Genomic DNA, 26,012 nt, shown 5'->3' with positions numbered 1-26,012 from the left:
AGTGCTGGATTATTGGCTGGACTCAGTGACCTTCGAGGTCTTTTCCAATGGAAACAATTCCATGGTTCTGTGTCAGCAGTGTGACTGGCATCACTGCTCACACTGCTGCCAGCAGCCTCCCTGCCAGGGTCCCCATGGACACAAGGGAGGAAAGCTAAATGACAGACCCCAGGCTGCAGCAGCAGCTCTGCAGAGAGAGGAAAACTATCAGCAGATACAGCTCCAGGGGAAACTCAGCCTGGAGCAGTGTGGAGGTGGGAAAGCCAGAGCTGCCATCTCCAGCAGAAGCCTTGGACCCCCTGTCATTCATGTCCCCCCACCTCCTGATTAAAAATAAACTGGCCCAAAGCCCACAGCACCAAAAAATGGACAGGCTGTGGCAAGGTGAGGTCCACAACCTTATCTCTGCCTGCTTCCAGGTGCAGTTCACAGGACAAGCTTTTACCAACAACTGGCCATTTTCCTCAGGTGCACATCCCATTTCAGTTCCAGAAAGGATCTAAAAGGGCATGGCAGAGGCAATGAAATTCAAGTGGCTGAAATAATCTATATCCCACCCTAGATACTGATCCATGTATATAAATAATGGAATCCCAGAATGGTTTGGGTCGGGAGGGACCTTAAAGCTCATCCACCCCCAGCCATGGACAGGGACACCTTCCATTATCCCAAGTTGCTCCAACCTGGCCTTGGACACTTCCAGGGATGGAGTCCACAGCTTCTCTGGGCACCCTGTGCCAGGGCCTCAGCACCCTCACAAGGAAGAATTTCCTCCCAGTATCCCTCCTGCAGCTTTAGGCCATTTCTTTTTGTCCCCCCACTAGATGCCCTTGTGAAGAGTCCCTGTCTGAAATGTTTTTAGTGGGGCCTCCAAAGGAAGTCCCTGCAAAGGAGCAGTGTACAGACTCCCCAGGATCCAGGTTCTCCTGGACACACCTGCAGGCTGAACAGCAAGAGAGGCAGCTCCTGCAATGCCTGATGCTGCTGCTCAGGGTGTGAGGAAGGATTGTATTCATTTATTTAAGACCACGCAGCAATAGCTTTCCACAGGGGACTGCTGCTCAAATCAATAGATAAAATGATACCCTTCGACCATTAACTGCTACAACAACACCGTTACCGTAAAGCTCCCGAGCTTTGGGTCAGATTTATGAGCAGCAGAGTTGTTCAGCTGCTCTACTGCCACTGTAGACAGCTGGAACATCATGGATGGAGCTCTGCTCCCCCTCTCCTAAGGAGCAGAGAGCAGCAGGAAATTGGGGAGTGTGATAATTGAGATAGATTTGTGTTAATCACAAAAGTATTGGGGTTTGTATAAACCAGAATACTCAGCTCTGAAGTGAAGCATGGACACGTGATAAAGGAAATTATATGATTAAATAATTCTGTTTAAGATCACCATGTTATGTTATGTTATGTTATGTTATGTTATGTTATGTTATGTTATGTTATGTTATGTTATGTTATGTTATGTTATGTTATGTTATGTTATGTTTTCCAAATAAGTTGTAGAGATTACCAGCTTGCAAAATCAGACTTCCCAATAGCCCTTCCTGCCTTTGTCAATGATGCCTATCTCAAGGACCAGACTCCCAGAACTTCTCTGGTGGTTATCTACAAGGCCCAGATGGCTATCTGTGACTGATTATCACCCAAAGGCTTTGTGAATTTGTGTAAGGATGTTTATTCGACCACCACTGCTTACCTGGCAAAATTATGACAGCAAAAAACCAAAAATTATTGATTACAATGAGAAACCACAGTATAAGAAGAGATTGGAAACCAAGGTTGGGTGGAGCGTGGAGTGGGCAGTGACCCCTCACGTTCCCCAGCACTGCTTGCTCTTTCCATACCAAATAAAGCAATCTAAATTTTGCTGAATATCGAGACTTTTGTTTCTCATTTATAACAGGGAGAATAGACAGCAGGTAACACAGGATCCTTCCTGTGGACACACACATTCACAGAGCTGGGGAATTCCAGCTTGGAAATTCTTTCCAGGCCTGGATTTCTCCTGACTCTCAGCTCCATTCCCAGGCTGACAAGCTGACTGCAGCTTCAGTTAGGGAGGAGTCTCCCAGGGTGACAACATGGTGACAAACAGAGTGGAATTCATCACCAACATTAACCCCTGGTGTCTTTCCCGTGGGACACATCCTGAGGTGCTGTTCCAAGGATATTTTTCCCAATTGTCCAATGAGCTCCTGTCCTGTCCTGGCTGCACTAACACACTTTAAATCCGGGCTGTCTGTACAATAAATTGGCCTTTTTTCCCCAAAGAGCCCCGTGTGTGTTGCTGTCCTTTCCCTCTCAGAGCAGTGACCACACCTTCCCCCTGCAGCATCCTCGGGAATGTGTGTGCTGCACCAGCCAGGGCTCGGCTCACAGCCAGGTCCTGCCTTACCTGGCTTTCCAGCTGACCCAACTCAGGCACAGTTTCCCCCCGACACCAGGCACAGGCAGCTCCTACACGGCTTTTCCTCAGGTTTCACTTACATCCCTGCCTTGTTCAGCTCCCAGACGCACAAAGCATCACGGAAATATCAATGAGACCTCTGAGATAACAACGCATCCTTAACAACTCCTTGGGCTCCGTGCACTCTCCTCTTCCTTCCCAAAGCCTTTGTCAGATAAAGAACAAAAGGCTCAATGCAGCTTACCCTGATCAATTCTGTCCGTGTGGGGACAGTCCAGGGGTGGCACTTTCCCTGCGAGTGACAGCAATGCCAAGTTCCCCCCACATCCCAGGGGAGCTTGGAGATGAGCTGGGGATGGAGCTGCCACCAGGGCAGCTTGTGCCAGGGATGCTGCAGCTGGGAGCAAAGCCTGGCAGAAATCCCATTTCCAGGGTGCAGACCATGCAAAGCCCAGGGGGCAAAGCTGTGGGAAGATGCTGGGGTGGTGTTGGAATGCTGGATCCCAGAAACTTGGGTTTTTTGGGCTTTCTGTGCTTTCTGGCACTGACTCCCTGGAGAACACTGCTTTTGAGCTGAGGCCTTGGAGAAGCTTCCAAATTTGAGTGATGAAGTTAAAATCATGGGTGTGTAATTAAATAGAAGTGTGTGATTTCACATGGTGAAGAGTCGGGAATTTGAGGTTTTTATAATGTAGTAATAAGTATGGGACAAGACAGAGGATTTGGGGTGCTGTCTCCTTTCAGTGTTCTTCCTTCTTCATGATTTCAGGCAGTAGTTTCTGGTTGGACAGTCAGTGTCACACTGAGGGTCACAGGAGTTTGGTTATTGGGTCAAAAGTATAAATAATATAGGTGTTAATTCTCCATTGGACTGTTTAGCTTTAAGAAACCTTGTAACCAGCTAAATTCACCTCCATTTTGCTCACTTTTAGCTGGTAGCTGGAAGTGCTGCTGAACTTTCTGTACTTTAGATAAGATTTAATAAACAACCAAGCCTGAACACGAGAAAATTCATCTCCTTTGTGTTTCTAATCCTGGCTCTGAGTGAAGACAGAAGAAACTGAGACAAAGCACTGATTAAGTGGTGCAAAAACCACTCCTCAGTTGCACTGGAGTTGTTTCTGGGCTGTTGAGCTCTGCTGCATGCACAAGGAGGCTGAGCAGAGCCAGCACTGTTTGAACTAAACCAAGTGACACATCACAGGTCTGAACCCAAAGGATGAACCCTCTCCACTGTCAGGCCAGAGAGCCAAGAGAAGTTTCACCTTCTACAGCAGCACTGAGGTTGTTGGCATCTGGTAGAGGAGGAAAGGTCACGTTTTACAGGGATAAGAGGGACTAGCTCCTATTTATCCTTGAGGCTCAGGGAGATTCATGCTCAGCCTGTGCTGCTGCAGATGTAAAAGTCACTTGCAAGATCCAGATTAAGTGTTCCAATAAATCCAAGTAATTCTGAGGCAGCAACTGCCTTGCTGGGCTGTTAATGGGTGGCACAAATATGCCACTGTGCCTCAGTGCCACGCTCTAATCAGAGGTGTTCCTGGCAGGAAGGGTTCACTGAACCCAGTTTGAACCATGGCAGGGAGCAGGAGAGGCGGCCAAGCAGAGAGATGTTTGGAGCAGGGGCACAGGCAGTTTCTCTGAACAAGCCATTTTTTCCCCAAAGGAGCAGGGGCTCCATCCCCTGGTTTCTCTCCAGGCAGTAACACGAGACCTGACAGAGACAGGAGCTGCAACTCAGACCATTGTAGAAAGGATGCTCAGGTTCTGGGAGGAAAAAATATTGTGAGTCCCTCTGTTCTCCACGGGAGAAATGGAAGCGGATGAGGGGATGGATGATGAGGAGTGGGACATCTGAAGGACATGGAATGAGTTCAGAGACGACATGGAGATGCTGCAGGGCTGGAGCCCCTCTGCTCTGGAGCCAGGCTGGGAGAGCTGGGGGTGCTCACCTGGAGAGGAGAAGGATCCAGGGAGAGCTCAGAACCCCTGGCAGGGCATAAAGGAGAGCTGGAGAGGGACTGGGGACAAGGGATGGAGGGACAGGACACAGGGAATGGCTCCCACTGCCAGAGGGCAGGGCTGGATGGGATATTGGGCAGGAATTGTTCCCTGTGAGGGTGGGCAGGCCCTGGCACAGGGTGCCCAGAGCAGCTGTGGCTGCCCCTGGATCCCTGGCAGTGCCCAAGGCCAGGCTGGACAGGGCTGGGAGCAGCCTGGGACAGGGGGAGGTGTCCCTGCCCGTGGCAGGGGGTGGAATGAGATGGGCATTAAAGTCCCTTCCAAGATAAACCATCCCATGATTCTGTGAGTGAACTGGGCACAGCTCTGCCCACAGCCCTACAAGCAGCAATGCATCCACACTCTGTGCCCACCACACTATCCAGGATTGCAATATTTGTGACACTCTTTAAAACTTTAACCCAGTTTGGTGTTTAAATCCATCTCTTCTCCTCCTTGTCCTCCTTGGCATTGCATTTCCCCACCTCAGCACTGCTGCCCAGCTCCCCAGGGACCCCAGCTCTGCCCTGCAGCAGCACTGCTGCAGGAGGAGCTGCAGCCTGGTTCCTGCAGGAGCTGCAGATTGCCTCAGAGAAGCTATTAAGAAGCAGTCAAATAGAGCAACCTTTCATTGACAAGGCACTCGGCCCTTTAAACGATTCCAAATAGTGTTTTCTTTTTATTGCTTTCTGCAGTTTAACAGCCTTGATTTCAAGTTACTTTGGCTTATGATAAACTCTGGATCTATAATGCCTCTATTCTCTCCCTCTTTGGTCTCTCTCGCCTACTTCTTCTTTATGTTTTTATTAAAAAAAGATCCAGGAAAACAGATAGCAGATTAAAAGGGAAACAAATTGAAATGGGTCAAATGTATCTTGCTTAGATGACAGCCACGCCATTAGATACTTTTAAACAGGACAAATAACCCGTTTGAAAGCATAAGTGGGCTTTTACATTTATTCTAAATTACAAACCAAGTGATTGCAGCCTCAAATGGAGGCACTGGCTAATTGCACTAATATCTCACTAATTCCAGCACCAAGGAATGGGGGAAAAACGAACGATTTTCACCATTTTACCAATTATTCAATTTAGGCCAAGGTACATTATGCAAACCCTGGGTTGAGCTTCCTCTCCATTTTGTGATCTATGACAAGGACTGGAATCCCAGTTATTAATAATGGAGGAGCTATAATTGTTCTAAGGATGGCTACGAGATAATTACAAGCCATAAACCCAGCTTTCATGTGCACACACAATCCTCTCCCCATGTCTGGCAGCACCAAAACCTTGCTGCAGACTGGAGCCACCCTGACAAAGCCCCACGTGGAGCTCAGGTGCTCTCAGGTCACAATGGGAAGCCAGAGCTGGGAACACGAGCAGGGACTGGCAGCTGCCCAGCTCTGCAGGCAGAATCAACCTTTCAGAGGCTGGAATTAGGTGATCCTGAAGGTTCCTTCCCACCCAAACCTCTGTATGGCTCCATGGCTCTCTGATCCATAGTCTGTGAGGGCTGCATGGATGCAGGAATCATCCCAAACAGAGCAGCCTGGTGGCTCTCCTTCCATTTAGGCCACCTCTGTCCCTGTCTCTCTGGGCCAGCTCACCCCTGTCCCATGTCTGAGGAATGTGGATGAATCCCATCTTTGCAGAACCTCCCCCTTTCCCCAACAACTTGTTGTTGGAGCAAGTCCATGACCTTGACAAGTGGATGGAAGCACCTTCCTGGAGAAGACTGGGTTGTGTGGAGACCTTACAGCACCTTCCAGTATCTGAAGGAGCCACAGGGAAGCTGGAGAGGAACTCTGTCAGGAGCTGTAGTGACAGGACATGGGGAAATGGGTACAAATGGAAATTTAGACCAGATATCAGGAAGAAATTCTTCACTGTGAGGGTGGACAGATACTGGCACAGATTGCCCAGGGAGGTTGTGGGAGTGTCCAAGGTCAGGCTGGACAAGTCCTTGAGCACCTGAGTCTAGTGGGAAGTCTCCCTGAACACGGCAGGGGGAAGTTGGCATAAGTGATTTTTAAGGTCCCTTCCAACCCTTAATATTTTGGGATTCTATGAACAAAAGGACAGAGCTCTCCATTAATCCCAGTGCCTTCAAATAAGATCCCAAACCTTCAGAACAGAAGAGTCAAGATGAGATTGCAGCTCAGACTGCAAAACTTTCAAGGTCTCTTCACCCTCCCAAAACTGAAGCCACATGGCTTTTAAAGAGAAGAGGTGCACCTTGGATCAGTGCAGCCCTTCCCTGAGCTGATTTCTGCAGCCCTTACCCAGCAGAGATGATCTGCCAAGCTCTCCCCCTTGCACAGAAGGCAGAGCTCTCGTTGCTATGAGGAGCTGCAGCTCTGCAGCACAGGCTGCTGGATCTGCTGTGCTTTGTGCACTGAGTGGAGACACCTTGAATGCACAACCCAGCCCTGACACCAGCAGAGAGCGGCTGCTGCCGGAGATAACTGCAGCACGGCCTTCTCCTGGCACAGCAGGCAGCGTTTGCATCCCTCTGAAGAGGAGGCTTTGTCCTTCCCTGAGCACAGATCATTAACCACTCACTGCTCCAGGAGGAAGATGCTGCACCAAATCCGTCTGTGCCTTTCCCCGCTCCGTGCTGGGCACGGGGATGAAGCCCACTCCTCATCCTCCAAGAGCTGTGTCCAGCCCATGGAGACGCCACCTGCCCTGCACATATGGGGACAGGGGAGGTCAGAGGAGGGCAGGGGGCTGCCCTGCCCCGCTACCCTGCCTGGGGGAACATTGTTGGAGGCACCTTCCAGCAGCCGGCGGCTGGCAGGAACAGGTGGTGGAGGTGAAGGCTGACACCTCTCAGTGCTTAATCGTTCCCGTTAGTAGCTTTATGAATGGCAGCCAAAAAGTGCCATAATTGCTGCAGCGACGCTTGCTAATGACTCGAGTTAGAGCTGGCAAGTAGTCAAAGCAGGAGACAAGAAGTCAAATTGCAGGAGCAGCATCTGAATTCCTGCCTTGGACCACTGCGGAGGAGAGCAGAGCAAGCCCAGCCTGGGACCTGCAGGAATGGACAGGGAGGGAGCAAGCATGATGGGTGAGCAGAGAGAGATATTCCAGCACACCCCCTGGGGAGAGAACTGCACGAGAAAGGAGAAGTGGGAGTAGAAGAACAAGCCCAAATTTTCAGAGTAGCTCAAAATCCTTTTCCCTGGGGGGGCTAAGGTGACCCACCTCCTAGAAAAACATATTTCTACTCCAAAATCACCTTGAAGCCCTGGGAGAAGCAGGGTGCCTCAGCTCACTGCCAGCCCCAGCATCACCTCCAGCCTCAGCATCACCTCCCTTGCACTGCCCGTGCCTTGGGACACCCAGTGGCTCCCACTGCTCCACCCTCATGGCCAAGGGAGAGCCGTTCCCAGGGAGCAATCCAGCCCCTCCTGAGCTCACAGCACGCTCCTCCTGATTATGTATCTGTTTCTGAATGTTAACAAACAGTCGGCAGCAGCTGATTGAGTGGGTTATTAGCAGAATGAAGACAGATGGTGGAGGATTAACTCCAAAGCGTCTTTATTGCACGGCCGTCATTGCAGACAGCTCTCCCTTTCCTTCTCCCTCTCCCTCTGTCTACAACTGTCACCAGCTCCATCTCACCCCACAGCTCCCAGAGCACAGCACAGTGCCCATCATCAATCACAGGAGCGCCGAGCAGCCACGCTGGAGCTGTGCCTTCCTGCTCCCCAGCCAAATTCCACCCCCAAATCCAGACTTTTCCTGCTGAGGGCTTTACAAAGCGAGAAGTGATCGCACCTGATACAGCCCAGCAGTGCAAGGACAGTGCCCGGACTGGGTGTGCTGTGCCCACCACGTGTGCCTGACAGCTGGGAGAGGCTCCAGCACTGCACCTGGACCTGTCTGATCACTAAACAGACTGAGATGAGGAACTGATGGAACTGACGTGGCAGAGACACATCCATGGACACCAATCTTGGCTCCTCATCCAGCACCCAGCTCAGCTGGAAGAGACACATCTGGAGCCAGCTGTGCTAATGGACATCATCCCTTGCCAGCTGGTCAACAAACAGCACAATGCCACCAAGGAGCTTTGCTGGGCATCTCTCACCCACACCTATTTCACCCCTCTGGGAGAGGTTGCCAAACTGCTCTGTGAGCATCCAGACTGGATCTGCTGTGTGGGGACAGCCAACACCATCATATTACAGAACCACAGGATGTCCTGAGGTGTGAGTGACCCACAAGGATCATCCAGTCCCACTCCTGGCCCTGCACAGACACACCAACAACCCCAACAACCCCACCCTGCACCTGAGAGTGCTGTCCAAACTCTCCTGGAGCTCTGGCAGCCTTGGGGCCGTGCCCATTCCCTGGGGAGCCTGGGCAGTGCCCAGCACCCTCTGGGGCAAGGACCTTTTCCCTAAATCCAGCCTAAGAAATGATTTCCCATCAGCAAATGATTCTTCCACACTGTCAAGGCTTCCAGCTCCTCTTGTGCTTATCTGCCTCCAAGCCATTGCAGATGTCTCCAGTAAATGACAGGAAGGCTCTAATGGTCCCTGTAATTACCTGTTTCCTTTGGGATGGAGACCCCACACCTCATCTTATCCCACTGCCCACTGCCTTCCTGTGCTTTCAATTCCTTCAGCTCCCTTGTAATTATTAATAGGGCTGTTCTTCAGCCTCTTTTTAAAGGGAGAAAGAACTCTCACTTGGCACAAATACAAGAGGGGAGCTGCTCTCTCTCCTCACCCTGGCAAGGGAACTGGCCCAAAGAGTCTGGCTCAGGCACCTTGGGCAGGAACTTGCTGTAGATGCCCAGAGATCTGACCCCAGCCCAGCTCACACACCACACAGGGTGGATCTGCACCGCCATCCACCAAAACCCCGGGAAACTGGATGTCTGCATTTGTCATCTGTAACTGCTTCCAATGAAAACACAAGTCCTAGGTGGTCTTTGTAGCCATGGAAATCCCCCTAACTTTTGTTTTTTGGCAGATTGTACCTTTAAACATAATGGCCCTGCAGCCTGCAGGGGCCAGAAACTGGCTGCATGTCAGGCAGGAACACTTTGTTCCCTTTCCCTTACAAAAGCTTTACTTTTGGCCTTTCATGTTTCTTTGTTCTCTCCACACAAAGCCCTGCTCAGCCTGAAAAGGGGGCTCACTGACGCAGGCTCTGAATCCATCAGGGGACCAGAGCCATCCCAAAGGATTGGCAGGATGCCCAGGGTGCTGCCAGCCCTCCAACACCCTGTGAGCATCCCCAGGCCCTGGGCGCAGCCACAGGCAGCCTGTCCAAGAGGTTTGAGGGACAGGAAGGCACCGAGAGGGAGGCTGCACCTTCTCACAGCACTCGTGTCCCATGGGGCAGCCCCTTCCCATTAAAAACATCCTCTAATCAATGTTTAAAGAGTGTGTGGTAATTAACAAGCACGAGGTGAAGTCTTGTGAAGTACTTTCTCCATGTTATCAACTCAGTATCAGGGCTCCTGGGAACGTGAAGGAACCTTTGATCTTCTAACTGATATTTGAGCCATAAACTTGCCTCTATGAGAGTTTTACTCCAAAAAAACCCCTCACCTTTTAGTCTCATGGAAAAAGACTTCCTGCAGGAGCAGACACTCCCATGGCTAACTGCTGGCAAAGCAGGGAAAAAGAATCATGCAATAGTTTGGGTTAGAAGGGACCTTTCAGGGTCACCAACCTGATCCCCCTGCAGTGAGCAGGGACACCTTCCTCTAGGTCAGGTCATTCAGATCCCCATCCAGCATGACCTCGGATGTTTCCAAAACAGGAAGCACAGTAGGGCAAGAGATCACACCCTTTGTCCAAATTATTTCCAATCAGAGTCCCTAAAAAGGGTTAAATCCACGCTTGGGTCAAGTTTCCAATTCCCAGAGTGACCTCAGGGAAGCCAAACTCTCTGTGACACATCCTGGAGGCCCTCCCATCTCACAGGGCTCTGGTTTTCCTTCTCTCATCCAGCATTAATCAGAAGAGGCTGCACCAGGCTGGCTCCAGAAAAGGAAGCTACCAGAAGCAAGGATGCCAGTTCTTCTGAGCATAAATAGTTTTTGTTTAGCTATTATGCTTCATAATTATTTATGATATTTCTATGGATTAATCAATGCTCATAAAGTACTTGGGGAATGACTGGAATATAAAATAGGGACATTTTAGCAGAAGTTTGAAGAGCAATGTAATGGTGACTCTGAGAGGTTCAAAGGCACTGGGAACTGGGATTCTGGAAGTGTCACGGTGACCACTGCCACCCAACTAGGATAAGAAGAGTAGGTGCAGCAATTGCTGCAAGAGCTTCCTGTGTCACAAATCCTTTCTGTAGGAAAAGACAGTGGGTTTTGGATGTATGGAACTACAGAGCTCCTGCTCTTCTCTTGCAGCTTCACAGAGGGGGCTCCCCACATGCATGCCCTCTAAGATGTCCCAGAGATCAAAGGGGAAGCAGGATTTTCTCTTTTTTGGATGGGAACAAGAACCCAGCACATGCTCAGAGGTGAGGCCCCTCACAATGAGGTTGCTAAAGAGGAAGAAGAGAAGGTGAGGGAGCTGCTCACCTTCAGTCATCCTGCGGTACTTCTCCTTGTACATGAACCCCAGTACTAGGCAGCATCCTCTTCCTGGGAGCCCCAGTTCTGCAAGAGAAGAGAGCGTGGGGTTAGACAGGAGCAGGCACCTGGGGCTGCTGCAGGGAGCAAATCCTGCTGGAGACACCCTTCAGGAAAAGTGCAAGAAGGTGGACAAGTAACTGAATCTTGGGTCAGCCTCCCAGAGCTGAGCTTGGCTTATCTAAAGACACGAGAGGCAGCATCTCCTCCTTTGCCTGTCCTCAAGCACTCCTCTATTCCAAGTGAGGGAATGAGCTGCATCTTCCTCCACAGCAGCGTGTTGCAACAACAGGACTCTTTTATCCCTTTCTCCCTTAGTGGGCAGCAAAGTGAAATGGGAAATGGCCTCAGTAGGGAAGATAATTCTGGCCTGAGGAATCTTGCCATTTAGAAGCAAGCAAGTGACCCTATGAGCAGGAGAGTGCCAGAGTCTGAGGAGGCACAGGCCTTTGATGCCTTGATTTGTTAATGGGGCTTTTTGACTCTTGGTAACAAACAGAGAGATCTGAGCGTGGGTTTTTCCAGAAGTAGGCTGCGAGCACAGGCATCTCCCCGTGTGCATCTCAGAGAGGCAGAGAGCTCTCGTTCTTCAAACAAATTCTCCTGTGTCACAGTGCAGAAAATTAAGGTACCATGTCCCCAATGCTGCCTGCGGACCTGCAGAGCTCCTCGGGGGCTTCTGTGCTCTGCACAGCCCCGCTGATCAAAGCCCCTTTGATGTTTACTTAATGTGGCTGTGGACTGTGCAGAGCCCCCTCTGCCGAGGAAGAGGAAGGGAAGTTGTGCCACTCACAGGAGGGGAAGGCAGCAGAGCAGAGGCTGGAGAAACTCAGCTTTCAGTGCCACGAGGCAAACTTGGGGTTGAATGGCAGATCCGGATCGTGTCCAGAGGAAGAGGGAAGTGTGATGTGATGTGATGTGATGTGATGTGATGTGATGTGATGTGCAGGGAAGATCCCCAGATGCACGTGGGTATAGACCCAGATATAGAGAATCCCTCCCTAACAGTGCTCGCTGCCATGGCATCCCAGCAGAGTGGTTACATCCTCCTCTTATGCACAGTGTGAGGCCGAATTTGAGCCTAAGCATAGAAAAAAACCAGGCTTCTTTTGATGCCAGGACACTCAGGGTACACACAAGCCCACTTCCTCTACCATTATACAGGGCTCCACCTTGCAGGAGGATCCTGGTCCTAAGGCCAGGGAGGAATCAGCATCTAACCAAAATCATGTGTAATCCCACTGAGGAAGATGCTCAGACAAAAGCAAGTCTCTTGAAATAATCAGAGTAAGTTGAAATTTAATTGCTCTCCTAAATCGCCTTGTCCTGGAGGGAATGCCCCGGAGAGAGCTGGGTGTCTCCAGAATGTGACTGCACCTTCCACGATGTCTTTGGGGGCTTGGAACTCTCTCATCAGCCTTAAAAGGTGGTGACTAACTCAGGTGAAGATGTCCAAAGATCAAGGAAGATGAATCAACCACCAGAACTCTCAGTGGTGTGTTGAATTAACAGGAAGGGGTAATGAGCCACCATTGCCCACCTCTGATGGTGGAAAGCAGAGACAAGGCAGGGCAGAGACAAGGTGCTCCACCGTGCACAAAGTGCACAGCCACAAACACAGAAAGGTGTTGGTGTGCAGAGCCTTGGGTGCCTCTGACTGTGGGGACACCCAGCTCAGCCCTGCCTGTGAGGAGAATTGATAGGATTTGCTGACCCTGGGGGGTTTCTGTGGAGGATGCTGTGAGGACACACACTCTGTGTGCCTGGCAGAGCTGTGATCCTGCCCAGAGCACCCAGGGCTGACTGAGCAGAGCCAGCAAGGCAGGTGAGAGCCTTTATGTCTTTATTGATAGGAAAACAAAACCCCATCGATTGTTATTGAGCCTCCGACGAGCACCAAGGTATCAAAGTAATTAAAACAACACAATTAGATTAGTGCCAGACAAGGCAGCAGAGCCCAGAGTGCAGCTGAGCAAGGCAGCACTGCTGTGACTCAGATGGGCACACAGGGACCTGGGTGTGGGTGCTGGCTGGGCTTTCCTGACACACCCTGCACACACCATGAGCACAAACATCACCAAGATCATGGAATGCTTTGGGTGGGAAGAGAACTTAAGGACCCTGCCATGGGCAGGGACACCTCCCACTGTCCAACCTGGCCTTGGGCACTGCCAGGGATCCAGGGGCAGCCACAGCTGCTCTGGGCACCCTGTGCCAGGGCCTGCCCACCCTGCCAGGGAACAATTCCTGCCCAATATCCCATCCAGCCCTGCCCTCTGGCAGTGGAAGCCATTCCCTGTGTCCTGTCCCTCCATCCCTTGTCCCCAGTCCCTCTCCAGCTCTCCTTTATGTCCTGCCAGGGGCTCTGAGCTCTCCCTGGATCCTTCTCCTCTCCAGGTGAGCACCCCCAGCTCTCCCATCCTGGCTCCAGAGGGGCTCCAGCCCTGGAGCATCTCTGGACTCACTGCAGCAGCTCCACATCCTTCCAGCGACGGCAGCCCCAGAGCCAGGGCAGTGCTGGGGGCAGCAGGAGCTGCAGTGTCCCGGGACCATCCCAGCACTCAGCTCCAGCTCTCACCTTCCCCTTGCAGTGAGCAAAAAGCTCCCAAAAAGGGGGCTGTGGGCAGGCAGTGGCTGTGCTGCCCAGCAGGTCCCAGCCCCAGCTGAGCCCTCAGAGAGGGAGGGAGGCTCAGGCTGAGCTGGATCCCAGGGAAATTTGGGTTCCTGCCTCTCTGGAGCCTGGCTCAGCAGGCTGCTGTGGGTGCCTGTCTCTCGTTTGCCTCCCCAAGGGGTGCTATAATTAACACTTATAAACCACTTTGATATCCCATGATGAAAGGAGCTGTACAAAAGCACTGCATTATAATAATTCATACCATAAATTTGTGAGAACATGCAAAAATCTTTATAGCTAAAGGCACCTTTAAATACTTGAGAGTGCCTTTAAAAGGTAAAATACTTCAAGATGACTCTGCTGCCTAAGGATGTCTCACCATTTTGGCTTTTAGTGGCTACCTACAGGTAAAATAGTTAAGCAGATACCCAGCATTTTAAATATCTTGGCTCTAGGGCGGCTGCTGAGACACACCAAAACCAGAATGTTTTAACCCTTGCGTGTCCCCATCTCCCCCAAATCAATCCCATCCATTTCCTTGTGATGACAATTGAATTTCTCAGCATGGCAGAGAATGAAGATGAAGTAGGAGATGAAGTGGGAGCTAAAGTATCCTGGTTGGAAACCACACAGCAGAACCATGGTTTCCAGTTTCTCAGAAGTACCTGCATTAATTCACCCCCAAACTGGCAGAAGAGCAAAGCAGGAGCAACTTCAAAGCACAAATTGCCAGTGACAACGAAGCAAAAGCCAATTAAGACAAACAAGACCTTTGAGAAAGGGATCCTCAGCCTGGGGAAAGATGTTTAGGAAGAAAGATCTCTCAGTGCTGGCCCAAACTACAGATTCCTCCTGCTTTTTCCTCAGTTCTTTCATTGTATGGGATTTCCTGACTCAGTTTCAAGGCAATTCCTTCCCTCAGCACTCAGGAAGGGAAGGAAATATCTGATCACCGGTGCACTAAAGGCTAAAGCTGCAAAGCTGTAATAAGGGTTTATTAACATAATCACAATATGTACTATTGTGTAGCTGTATCCCACCAGGAATGATAATAAACATTTAATAGCCCAATAATACCTGTTTAATAATTTTTCAGCTCACCCTGTCTAATTGCAAGTTTATTAAAGAACGATAAACTTTATAATCGTTGTAAAGGCATAATTGCAATTCCATTGCTTATTTAATATTGAGCTAATGATATTACAAGTAAGTTATATTTTCCCATACATATTAAATATCAATTAGCTGGTTTAAACTATTGATTTGTATTTAATTAACTATGCTATTATATACCAATTAAACTCTTATAAGAGAAGCAGAAACAGCTGGTCTCTTAAATTAAATTTTTAAAACTTTGTATTAACATAAATATCACGTTTCCATTTTGTCATGTTTTCCTTCTACAGTGATGGCAGTTTGATACCTGTAAATAGGATAAATAAATAGGATAAATAAAACCCAAGGATTTCTAATTGAGTGTTATATCCATGAGTTTAGCTTTACTTTCTGGGATGGGGAATGGGCAACCTCCATGGCAGATATCCTACTGTCAGTGACACAAAAATGTGGGAACTGGGAAAGGCAGAGGGCTGGAAAAGCCTTATCTCACCTGAGGATCCCAGAAACTAAAAACTCAGCTGGCAGCTCTTCAAAGAGCATGAAATTCTCCAAGGAAAGGAGCTCAACACCTTCCTAAGTTGGCCAGCAAGGTGACAGAAGAAGATCCTACATCACCAAATCGGAGAGATTTTGGTTATTACACATTTTGATGGAGAAATCTCATCCTCCTGCTCAGAAGTTTCCTGTCCTGGTGGATAGAGCTGCCTGCTGTTCATGGGTGCTTTGATAAAGAAGCAATATGGACAGGAAACCTGATCTCCCAAGGTTTTCCATGCTCTTGACTTCACCGTGTCTAGGGATGCTGCACCCCAAAAGTTTGAAGAAATACGTGAAGGAACATTTTCTTTGTGTTTCATCATCTTGGTTTCCAGGCTCAGAACCATCCCAAACATCTCTGTGACCTCTTATTCAGAGGTTCTTCTTCTTCTTCTTCTTCTGCCCTGGGCACCCATGCAGCACCTTTCCCTCTCCTGCCATGAGTGCTGGGTTCAAGTTTCCTCCCTCGGTGTCCTTTGCATTCCTGAGCCACCCAAACTCCTGCTGCAGTTGGCAGAGAGCAAACAGATCCTTTGGCATGGAATTTCTCTATTACACTGTAAAGTCTGCAGAGCAATCCAAGATCTTTGGAGATGAAAAAAGCCATAAGAATACATGTTGTTGTTATTAAATCTGTGCCTGGTTAATTTATAAAAGTGTATTAAAAAACCTAAGAGGCTTCCCAGATGAGAAAATGGGCACATTACTGTTTGAAATATGAATGAAGCAGAGATCAGTGTTAAATGCTGGAGTAGTATTGTATTTTATTCTACAGTGCTCTGCAAAAAAAGTTGCATTTATAAACCCATTTATTGTATTATGTACTCGCAAACCACCTTGTCATCCATTTATTGCACAAATAAAATCTTAAAAGCAGAGGATTAGTTGAGTGTGTCCCTGTGGGACCACAATCTGACTTTAAAGAATCCATCAATGAAAGAAAACAGATGGAGCAGAGATGTTTGCCAGCTCATTGCTCCGAGATGGAAAACATGACTGGCTATTTTCCTACAGCCCACAGACCTGGGAAGAGAGAAGGACATTGAGCAGGGCTTGTGGAAAACTGTCCCCATTCAGGAGCCTGTTCTGGATGAAGAATTTATCATTCCAGTCTCCTCTCCTATTGCTGTACAGAGTGAAGACCTTGGAGAGGATAGCTAAACTTTGCACAGCGAGGGAAAACTCCCTAAAATCTGTGTAGAACCTCTGTTAAGACCTAAATTTATCTTAAACACCACTGGAGAGGAACCTCCCAGCATTTAGGAACAGCAATAGCACAAACCAGTGCCAGGACTGTTGTCCCTGCTGGTGCTGAAAGGTGAAGGTCTGGAGGATCCTTAAAACTTCTCTCAAACATTTCTTTTTTGGGTTAAAAACCATAATGGAAAGAGACAGGAAAGCTTGGATGTGCTGATTTTTGCTGTGCCTGTTTCAACCCAGTAGAAAACTGGAGTCTCCATAACCCAGGAGGAGATTGTTTGGGACAAACAACTTTGGACAGGCACATGCCTTGAATATTGGAGTGCACTGGAATCCAGCTCTCCAGGTGCCTTGAAAGGCATCAGCACTGGAAGCTTGAAGAGGAAAAGCAGAAAAACACAGGAGGCAGCTCTTGCCAGGAACAAGCTCTGCCCTGGTACCAGACAATTAAAAGTTGCTTCTTAGCAGGAAAAGGCAGAAGGGGAAAGAAAGAAGAGGGATTTGTGCTGCTGAGCAAAGAGAATGATATCCCTGTGTTCCCTGGCTAATGAAGGGGAAAGAGGCACCTCCAAGTTGTAACTCAGCATTGGAGTGTTTTGAAGAGGTTTTTTTTCTCTAGTGGCAACACAGAGCCTTTGGTCCCTAAGTTCAGAACAGAATCTGTCTGAATTCCCCACTCTCCTCCCCAGCCCTTCATGGCTGATGCACTTTTTCTGAACCTCTCACAAACATGTCCAATTTGGGGAGCATCTGACAAGCGAAGAAAAAAAAATCTTCACAAACCTCAAATCCAGTCATTCTTTGGATTATTTCTTTTTCCTTTTCCTGAAGCTAAGAAATCTGATGGAGCTGCAGTAGGAAAAACAATTCACCCCAGAGTAAGGTGGCTGTTGGTACTTGAACCTTCTCACACAAACAGCTTTCACAGCTTTGTGTGCACAGGCATGTGTTTACACTGGTCAAATTGTCCAAAATGCTTTGCTAAGGCCTTGGGGCAGCAAGTTTCACAGCTTAACTACACCTCATATGCAGGAAAAAAGTATTTTTTTTCTGTATTTCCTACTATAAAAGTCATAACTTCCACACAGGGTTTTATTTGAAAGAAAACCAAATAAAAGGTTATGTAGAAACAATCTCTTTTCTTCACTGGTGAATATCAAACACACTCCTGTTTGCAGTGCTGAGAGCTGGGTCAGGTATCCCACACAGTCAGAGAATTCCACATCATGGCAAAAATCACACCCAGGCAGGGGAAAAGGCTGGTGGGGCTGCCCATGATCCCAAATTCAATGAGCAGTGTGACTTTGGGTTGCTGCCTCCATACCCCACTCCTGAAGGCTCCGCTCTTGTGGGGTCGGTGTTTCCTTTCACAATCTTTCAGGATCAGGTGTAGTTCCAGCATTTTCCCCCAGTTCACACAAGTTTTAGAGTATTTTTCAAGAGCTCCTCTCCCAGGCACCTCTCCTGGCTCAGCCCCTCTGATGCAGCCCTGGGTCTCAGCTCCTCCTTGTGAGATTCCTGTGCTGTTCAGCCAAGCCCTGCTGCTGGCTCTGACCTGCACTTCCAGGGCTTCCAGGGAATGAATCTGCTCCACTACAGCCCATTGTACCTGCAGCTCCAGCCAAGTCTTCAAATGTTCTGTTCCAGTGCAGTGAGCTGCTGCAGGAAGGGCTGGAACAACACTTCCAGGGGAATTTAAAGAATTAATATAAATAAACCTGTCCATGCATCCCCAGTCTCTCCTGGTGTTTCCCTGAAACCAGGACACATCACCATCCACGTTATCCCACCAGGAGGAGATCTGAACCGACAGGATTTGCTGATTCTGGGAGGTGGCAGGACAACGAGGGACAGGACAGGACAGCCAGGGACAGGACAGGACACAACGAGGGACAGGACAGGACACAACGAGGGACAGGACAGGGCAGCCAGGGACAGGACAGGACACAATGAGGGACAGGACAGGACACAACGAGGGACAGGACAGGACACAGCCAGGGACAGGACAGGACAGTCAGGGACAGGACAGCCAGGGACAGAGCAGGACAACCAGGGACAGGGCAGGACAGCCAGGTGTTGGGCACATCTGTCTGGGCCTCACTGCTGTGCTCACCAGCCCACACAGGTTCCTGTGCTCCAGGGAGCTCCTGCAGCCCCCAGGACACAGGCAGGGCAGGAGAGGGGGACAGGCAGTGTCCCTCACCCTGTGTGACTGCTCCACCTCCTCCAGATGTTCCTCTGCTCCAGCCAAGGGCTGTGTGTCACTTCCCCCCAGCTCTGCTTGGCAGCTCAGCCCTGGACTTGGGGACCTCCATGGCAAGGGCCATGGTGGCACTGATGCCACGTTACCCCCTCCAGCCACCTTCTTCCACCCCACCAAACCCAGGGGCCACCATTCAACTCCAGACAGAAGAAAAGTGACCCCACTTTCCACGTATGGAACCCATCCCACCTTTCTGCAGCACCTTTTCCACTGAAAAAAGTTCTCCAGGGAAATCAAATGCCTGGATGGGGACATGGCCCAGAGACTGGGAAAGCCCCAGAATCCACAGCACAAGGGGTCTGTGTGAACAGGGGGGCTGCAAGGGAAGGGGTGTTTGGAAGATGGATCAAGCTGATCTAAAGCTGTGTTGAGCCTTCCTGCTCCATCTCCAGTGACTGGATCAGGATGTGCTCCTGCAAACCAGGAGGGCTTTCAGCAGCAGGGATTGTGAGACTCCAAAGCCAGCTCAGAACAAAACTGACAGGGAGAAAGACTCAAAATCCACATACTTTGATTCCTTAAGAGTGCAGTGTTTGCTCTGAAGGTCTGATTTCACTGGGGCTTCTCGTTTCACTGAAAGCCCCTGCACCATTCGTGGCTCCTGCTGAAGGACCCCTCCATGTCCCACCCCAATCCAAGCAACATCAGCCACAACCACAGCACATTATCCTGGAGCCTGGTGGGAACACCTCATGGTGGAATAAACACTCCCCTGTCACTCAGAGAGCCACATTTACATGCATGTCTAGAATTCCACACAACAGCAGGAGTGTCCCTGCCTCACACCCTAGCCAGAGCACCTTGTGAAAGCAAAAAAACAAGTCCCCTTAAGGTGAAAATCCAACAAAATAAAGCAAAACTGGGAGGAGAACATGGCAATGGAAACACTTTGCAATAAACCCTTAAGTCCCCATGTTGCTCTGACAGATTGTGGATAAGCTGGAGAGAAAAATAATAAAAATAAACCCACAGAACCGTAAAGGTCACATCTATAGGCGTGCTCTGGATCAACAATGGCTCCTCACATCTCCCACCTTGGACGTGTTTCTGCCTAAGCCATCCTTCTCTCACGGCTGGAACATGGACAGCAGCACAGGGGAGCACAACCCACTTCTGCCCTTGGACACGTGCTGGGATCACAGCTTTCCTCTGCCTCACCCGTCCCTGCCTTGGAGCCCACGTGTCTCAAACCCTCCTGCCCCCATTCAGACAATCCCACTGTCCATGTGTCCCAAATCCTCCTGGCCCCATTCAGACAATCCCACTGTCCATGTGCCCCAAATCCTCCTGCCCCCATTCAGACAATCCCACTGTCCATGTGCCCCAAATCCTCCTGCCCCCATTCAGACAATCCCACTGTCCATGTGCCCCAAATCCTCCTGCCCCCATTCAGACAATCCCACTGCCCAGCTGCTCCAAAGGCTACATGTGCTGGCCACCCCAGAAGTGCCTGGCTCCTCCAAGCTGGGGGATCTGTGGTTCTTCCCTCCCCTCCAGAGGCAGGGAAAGCACTGCAGCACCGTCCTGCTCTCCATGAACACACAGAACAGCCCAGCCAGGGATCCCTGCTGTCCTCCTATTACTGGGAAATCACACTCCAGCCTCACAAGCTCCATTACTCCTGTGTATTGTATAATTAAATTCTATTTGCTGGTTACCTCACAGCACGGCTGCAATTCTTCTGCATCTGAGGAGTTTTAAAAATATTTCTGATCTTCAGCTTCTATTTCATTTTTCCTCTCCTTGGCAACTCTCAGCTGTCTCTTTTAGCTGCCTTCCTGCCTGTGAGGTGGGAAGGGGCAGGAGACCTGCTGTGACCAGTCCATGCTGTGCTGTCTCCTCTCCAAGATGAAGGAGATCAGTGACATGAATGTGTTATCTTAGGGCAGACCCACGACACAGGTTAATCTCCATTTCCTCCTCGGATATCCAAACTTGAATTACATCCCAGGAACTTGAATGGGAGCTGAGGCTCCTAAACAGCTTGGGCGAACCTTATGGTGGTGTCACCAAACCATCACAGATGAGTAAACTGGCCCAGGAAGAAGCAATTCCAGGTTAATCCCAGCTGGAGGTGCATTTGCTGCAGTCCCTGCTCCTCTCCCTCTGTTCAAACTTTCTGAAAGAGCTGTGCTGCTAAATGGAAGGAGCAGAATGAAAATAGGTCCCAACCCTCCACCAAAGAACAAGGCACCAATTACAGAGGGGGAGAAAGCCACAAGATTGAAGGGATTGTCTCATCACCACATTTCCGTCCCTTTCTGCTTTGATTGAGGTATTGAGGTTTAAGTGCTCTGGCAGGGAAGGCTCTGGCCATGCTCAGCAGGAGGAGAAAGGAAAGTGAGTGGGCAAATCTCAGGCTGTGGGAGGCTGATTGCTGCCCTGTCCACACCATGCTCCTTCCACGTCCCAGTGGGAGCAGAATCGGTCCCAGCACGAGGAACAAATGCATCACCCAGGCCATGCAGGCATCCCCAGCAGTGCCTCAGGCTGGGCTGCTCCTGCTCACCCTGCCTGGCTCCATTCGGGACAGCAAAGACACTGAGCATCCACGGCAACGCAGCCTAAATCTTTACTCTTGTGATATTCGTGTCTCATTACCATCCCTCTCCCCTTTTCGAGCATTTTCAGTTTCCTAATTGACCTGAAAACTCAGGATTTCTGACACTGGTCCCACTAGATGGATCTCCACGCTGCAAACGCTTTTCTATCAGCTGCTCAGCTGAAATGAGCATAGTTCACACCACATGAAACCCTCCTTCCACCTCTACAGGTGCAATCAGCACAGCTAAGGGGTAGGAAGGTAAACCAGGGAAGATGTGTATGAGGGAGGGACCAAAGCAGGCACAGGCAGCAGGGATCTCCCTCATCCATCAGTGGGATCTCCCAAATCCAGCATGAGAGATCTCCTCCAATTCATCAGTGGGATCTCCCCCTCTCTATCAGCAGGATTTCCCCCACCCATCAGCAGGATTTCCCCCATCCAGCCGTTCCCCTCCTTGTGACATTCCCTGACCAGAACCAGTCCCCACTCAGGGCTCACTCGTGGCACTGATGCCTTTATGCACCTTCCCTGCTGCCTCCCTGCCAAACTCTCTCACTGCACACAGCTCCTGCTGCCAGGGGGGCATTTTCCCAGCATTGGCCATAACTTGGATAATCTGTGGAAACAGCTCCCCTGCTTCCCCCAGCACTGCTCCCACGCTCACTCTCTCAATCCCATTAAAAGTAATGGGGTGAGATTGTCCAGCCCATTACTTTCAATGGCTTCGTTTCAGCCAGACAGCCTAAAGCTCCCATATCCTCCAAAGAACCAGCAGAGGAGCTCCAAAACTCCCTGTTTCATTAGCACATCGAGTATTGCAGCTTGCCAGGGTTTAATTGGAAAGAGAGCCAAGCCTGCGTTAAGGTTTGCTAATTGCTGCAGGAGAGACACGAGCACTCCTTGCACCAGTGATGATTATTTCCTTGCTCAGCAATTTTGGGTTCTTCAAGGTGTGAGGTTTTATGAAAATAGTCCAAGTTAGTAAAAAAAGAAAAAGAGAGAGAGAGACATAAGCAAACACAGCCACAGGAGAGGGACTTTATGGAATGGTTGTGTGCTCCAAGATCCTGCTGGGCTCGCTGCTGCTGGAGGGGAAATACAGAAATACAGTTGCAGGAGGATCTGCCAGGAAGAAACATTGGTCCTGCAATAAGCCAAGTGAAAATAGTGTATTTAAGATGCATCAGAGGAGCTGCAGTTTGAATCTTTCTGAACTGGAAGTCCAATAGTCCACTGAGGGCAGAGACAGGCCAAAAATCAAACCACTTTAGTTCCAAGATAGTTTGATATTACAAGATGCTCAGAAAGCTGTGCAGCCAAACACCTTTCTTTGGGAGCTGGAGAAATCCCATTTCTAGTCTGATTTCTGACCTTGCCTTCTGCTCCAGGTTTATAAAAGCCTGTTAGAATCTGACCATGTAAAGCCACGTGCCCTGTTACAGCCAGGGAAGGGATCTATTAGGGATGTACATAATGATGTATCCGGGAGACTGAAATAATGACATCTCAACAGCTGGCTAAAAAAATGTGGGAAGAGCTGAGTAGTTAAATCATAGAATGCCCAGAGTTGGAAAGGACCCACAAGGATTGAGTTGAACTCCTGGCTCTGCACAGGACACCCCAAAAATCCCACCAGGTGCCTGAGAGTGTTGACAAATGGTTGATAAAAATCTCCTCTGACCATAAAACACCAGGAAGCTGCTGGTGGCACTCACAGCCAAGTGCTGGAAGCTTCCAGCCCAGCCAAGCCTTGTCTTGCCTCTGAGCTGAGCCAAGAGCAGATTGGGAAGTGCAGCTCTCCTGCACCAGCCCCTGCGAGGTCTCTGCTGGCCCCAGGGGCTCGGGGCTGTGCCCTGCTGTGATGTTGGGTCTCTCTGCTGCTGTTCCAAAGCTGTTAGCAGGGTGATGCTCCAGCCCTGTCCAGTCCAGGACAGATGGTAATAAATTTTTCAGTGGCTGGAGCAGAGTGCAGCAACTGTGTGATTAGCATCTTTTTCTCCACTGCACATTTCATCTGTAAACTAAGATTAAATACCTGGAGGATAAAAGCTGCAGGAAAAGGGAACTTTAATCTGTTTTCACTGCAGAGCTCCCACGAGTGAGCAAACAGCTTGGATCCAAGGTTGGGGTGGCTCATGGGGTGAGGAGCTTTCCCCATATGCAGAGTAAGTTACCCACGTTTCATGAAGGTGCTGTTAGAACCATGGAAAGGATGGGTTGGAAGGGCCCTTAAACATCATCTCATTCCATCCTGAGGGACACCTTCCATTATGCCAGGTTGCTCCAAATCCCTTCCAGCCTGGCCTTGGACACTGTCAGGCATCCTGGGGCAGCCACAGCTCCTCTGGGCACCCTGTGCCAGGGCCTCACCTCCCTCACAGGGAAGAATTCATTCCCAATATCCACCCTAACCCTGCCCCCATCAGTGTGAAGCCATTCCCCCTTGTCCTGCACTATCCTCTGTACCTCAGCATTCTCCTGACTGGAGCAGCTGTGAGGAGCAGCAGGGTCTGCAATCCTCTCAAAGTGAACAAGGAGAGCAGAACTGCTCCATTACCTGCCTGGCTTTGAACTCTCCACTCATTTAAACCCAACAAAACCCATTCCCAGTGCCTGTCAAGCCTCACCGACCTCACTCGCCTGCAACCTCAGGCAGAGATAAAACAAGGGAATGAGTTTCATGAATCGCATGGGAGATGAGGAATGGTGCCTGCTGTTGAGAAAGAAGGAATCATCACCTACAATTTCAGCAGCCATCAAAACATTGCTCTTCATCACTGTAACACGAGTGCCAGGGCAGTGATGCTGATAGGGCACCTCAGGTGCAGCACATCACCATTTTTTAAAAAAACAAACACAAATCCTTACAAAAAGTCACACACCCACATTAAAAACCACCACACTCTTTGTTTTGGAATGCATCCTGATAGCCACAAGAGTGGTGTCAGGGCTTGTGAGCCATCCTTCCCAATCCCAAAAAATAACTGACTGCAGCCCCCAGGTGTTGTGCCAAGCTTTCATTTTGCTCACAGAGCAAAATGACCAAATAGCACACATAGGTCACATAGCAAAGTGACCAGGGCATCCTGCACATAACCCTCTCCTAATGGGAGATATTGTCTGCTCTGAGGGGGAAACACAATGAGATTTGACTGCTCTGGCTGCACTTGTAGGAAAATTTTTTTCAAGCACCTTCTTGCCTAAAGAAAAATCCCAACATGCCCCACAGACAGGGCTGCAGGCCAGGGAAATATCACAGCATAGTTTGGGCTGGGAGAAAACTTAAAGCCCATCCAGTGCCACCCCCTCCTATGGACAAGGACACCTTCCACTGTCCCAGGCTGCTCCCAGCCCTGTCCAGCCTGGCCTTGGGCACTGCCAGGGATCCAGGGACAGCCACAGCTGCTCTGGGCACCCTGTGCCAGGGCCTCAGCACCATCACTGTCCAAACCCTGTAGGTTGATATTGCCCTTTGCTGTTCTATCTGCTAACAGCTCTGAGCCACCTTTGCCCATCCCTGCCCATCCTCTCTGCTCAGGCAGCCAGGGGAGCCCCAGGAGCAGGAGGATCCGTGCTCAGAGCTGATGGATGGGCACACACCACCCTCCTTCCAGAGGACATTACATGCCACTGCTGTAATCAATAATGTATTATGTCCTCTGTGTTTTATATGCTCGTGTTTATTATGTGTAAATAAGGATTTACAGTGATCTGAGCGTGTTCATTGAATGCAGCTGGCACCCTGCACGTGAGATCCTCCTCACGGCGGGGAAATGAGACCAGGCTTCTCCCACAAAGCCTCCCTTGCCAAAGAAATGGGCGAAGAAAGGAAGAAAAAAGGGAATAAAACAAGGCCAAGGTAGAGAGATCAGAGCCTGTGCACACGGGATGGAAGGCAGAATGAGTGCCAGTTCTGGGACTCAGAGTCACGCCGGCATCGCTGTGAAGAGGACGTCAAACACTGCTCTCATCTCCAGTCCGAGGTGCTGCTTCCAGGAGGAAAAGGAAGGCTGGGGTGGGGGGAGAAACTTCTCCTTGAAAGGCTTTGGCACACCTATGCAAAGTTCCCTCTTATTTGATCTCGGGCACAAAGAGCAGAACAGAAGCATATCATCCTTTGCAGCTAAAATGAAAAAATAAAGAGGACTTTTATCCCAGATCCATTTATCTCAGGTAATAAATTCTGCTCCTGCCTGCAGCCAGTCAGTATTTTCCAGGTGGGAAACTTTCTTGCTGGAGAAATGAACAAAGCAATCAAAATAATTTGCTAATTCATTTCATACTCTCTTTTTTTTTTTTTTTTTTTGAAACCTAAACTGCAAGTTAAAACAAACCCGAATAGCCTGGTGTGTTGTGTCAATGTTTTGTTCAACAAATATCAAAGCAACACTGAAATTCTTAATTGTCTCTTAAGAGATCTTAAGACAACTCCAGAAGTTACACAGCACTTCCCAGCAGGAAGCAGCTGGGTTGAACAGCCATGTATGGCTCCTATAGGATGGCAGCAGCCTGGGGGGCTCCTTTTACACCTTTTGGGAATTGTCTGACAGCAGCTGCAGCACCTGTCCAGCCTGGAACACCTTGGGATGTGAGGACATTGCTGGAACTCAGAAACCTGGGATTTTTGAGCTTTCTGGCACTGACCCCTGGAGAACACTGCTTTGGACCTGAGGCCTTGGAGAAGCTTCCAAATTTGAGTGA

The 26,012-nt window shown here is 49.6% G+C and overlaps 1 protein-coding gene across 3 annotated transcripts in view; it reads right to left on the bottom strand.

Moving 5' to 3' along the window:
* The window catches only part of KIRREL3 (kirre like nephrin family adhesion molecule 3), a 366,532-nt gene that overhangs the window by 124,183 nt on the left and 216,337 nt on the right, over positions 1-26,012 (bottom strand). For 2 of the 3 annotated variants that reach the window (XM_088178057.1, XM_088178058.1), the window contains exon 2: positions 10,983-11,060. The exons of the other annotated variant lie outside the window; for it this stretch is intronic. In XM_088178057.1, the coding sequence (XP_088034183.1) occupies positions 10,983-11,060 (78 nt within the window). The remainder of the gene's footprint in view (positions 1-10,982; positions 11,061-26,012) is intronic. 3 annotated transcript variants of the gene reach the window in all.

Source organism: Sturnus vulgaris, chromosome 23, assembly GCF_052056855.1.
Source record: "Sturnus vulgaris isolate bStuVul1 chromosome 23, bStuVul1.hap1, whole genome shotgun sequence".
NCBI lineage: Eukaryota > Metazoa > Chordata > Aves > Passeriformes > Sturnidae > Sturnus > Sturnus vulgaris.
The sequence above is the reverse complement of the archived record's forward strand: the minus strand, read 5'-3'. Positions and strand labels throughout refer to the sequence as shown.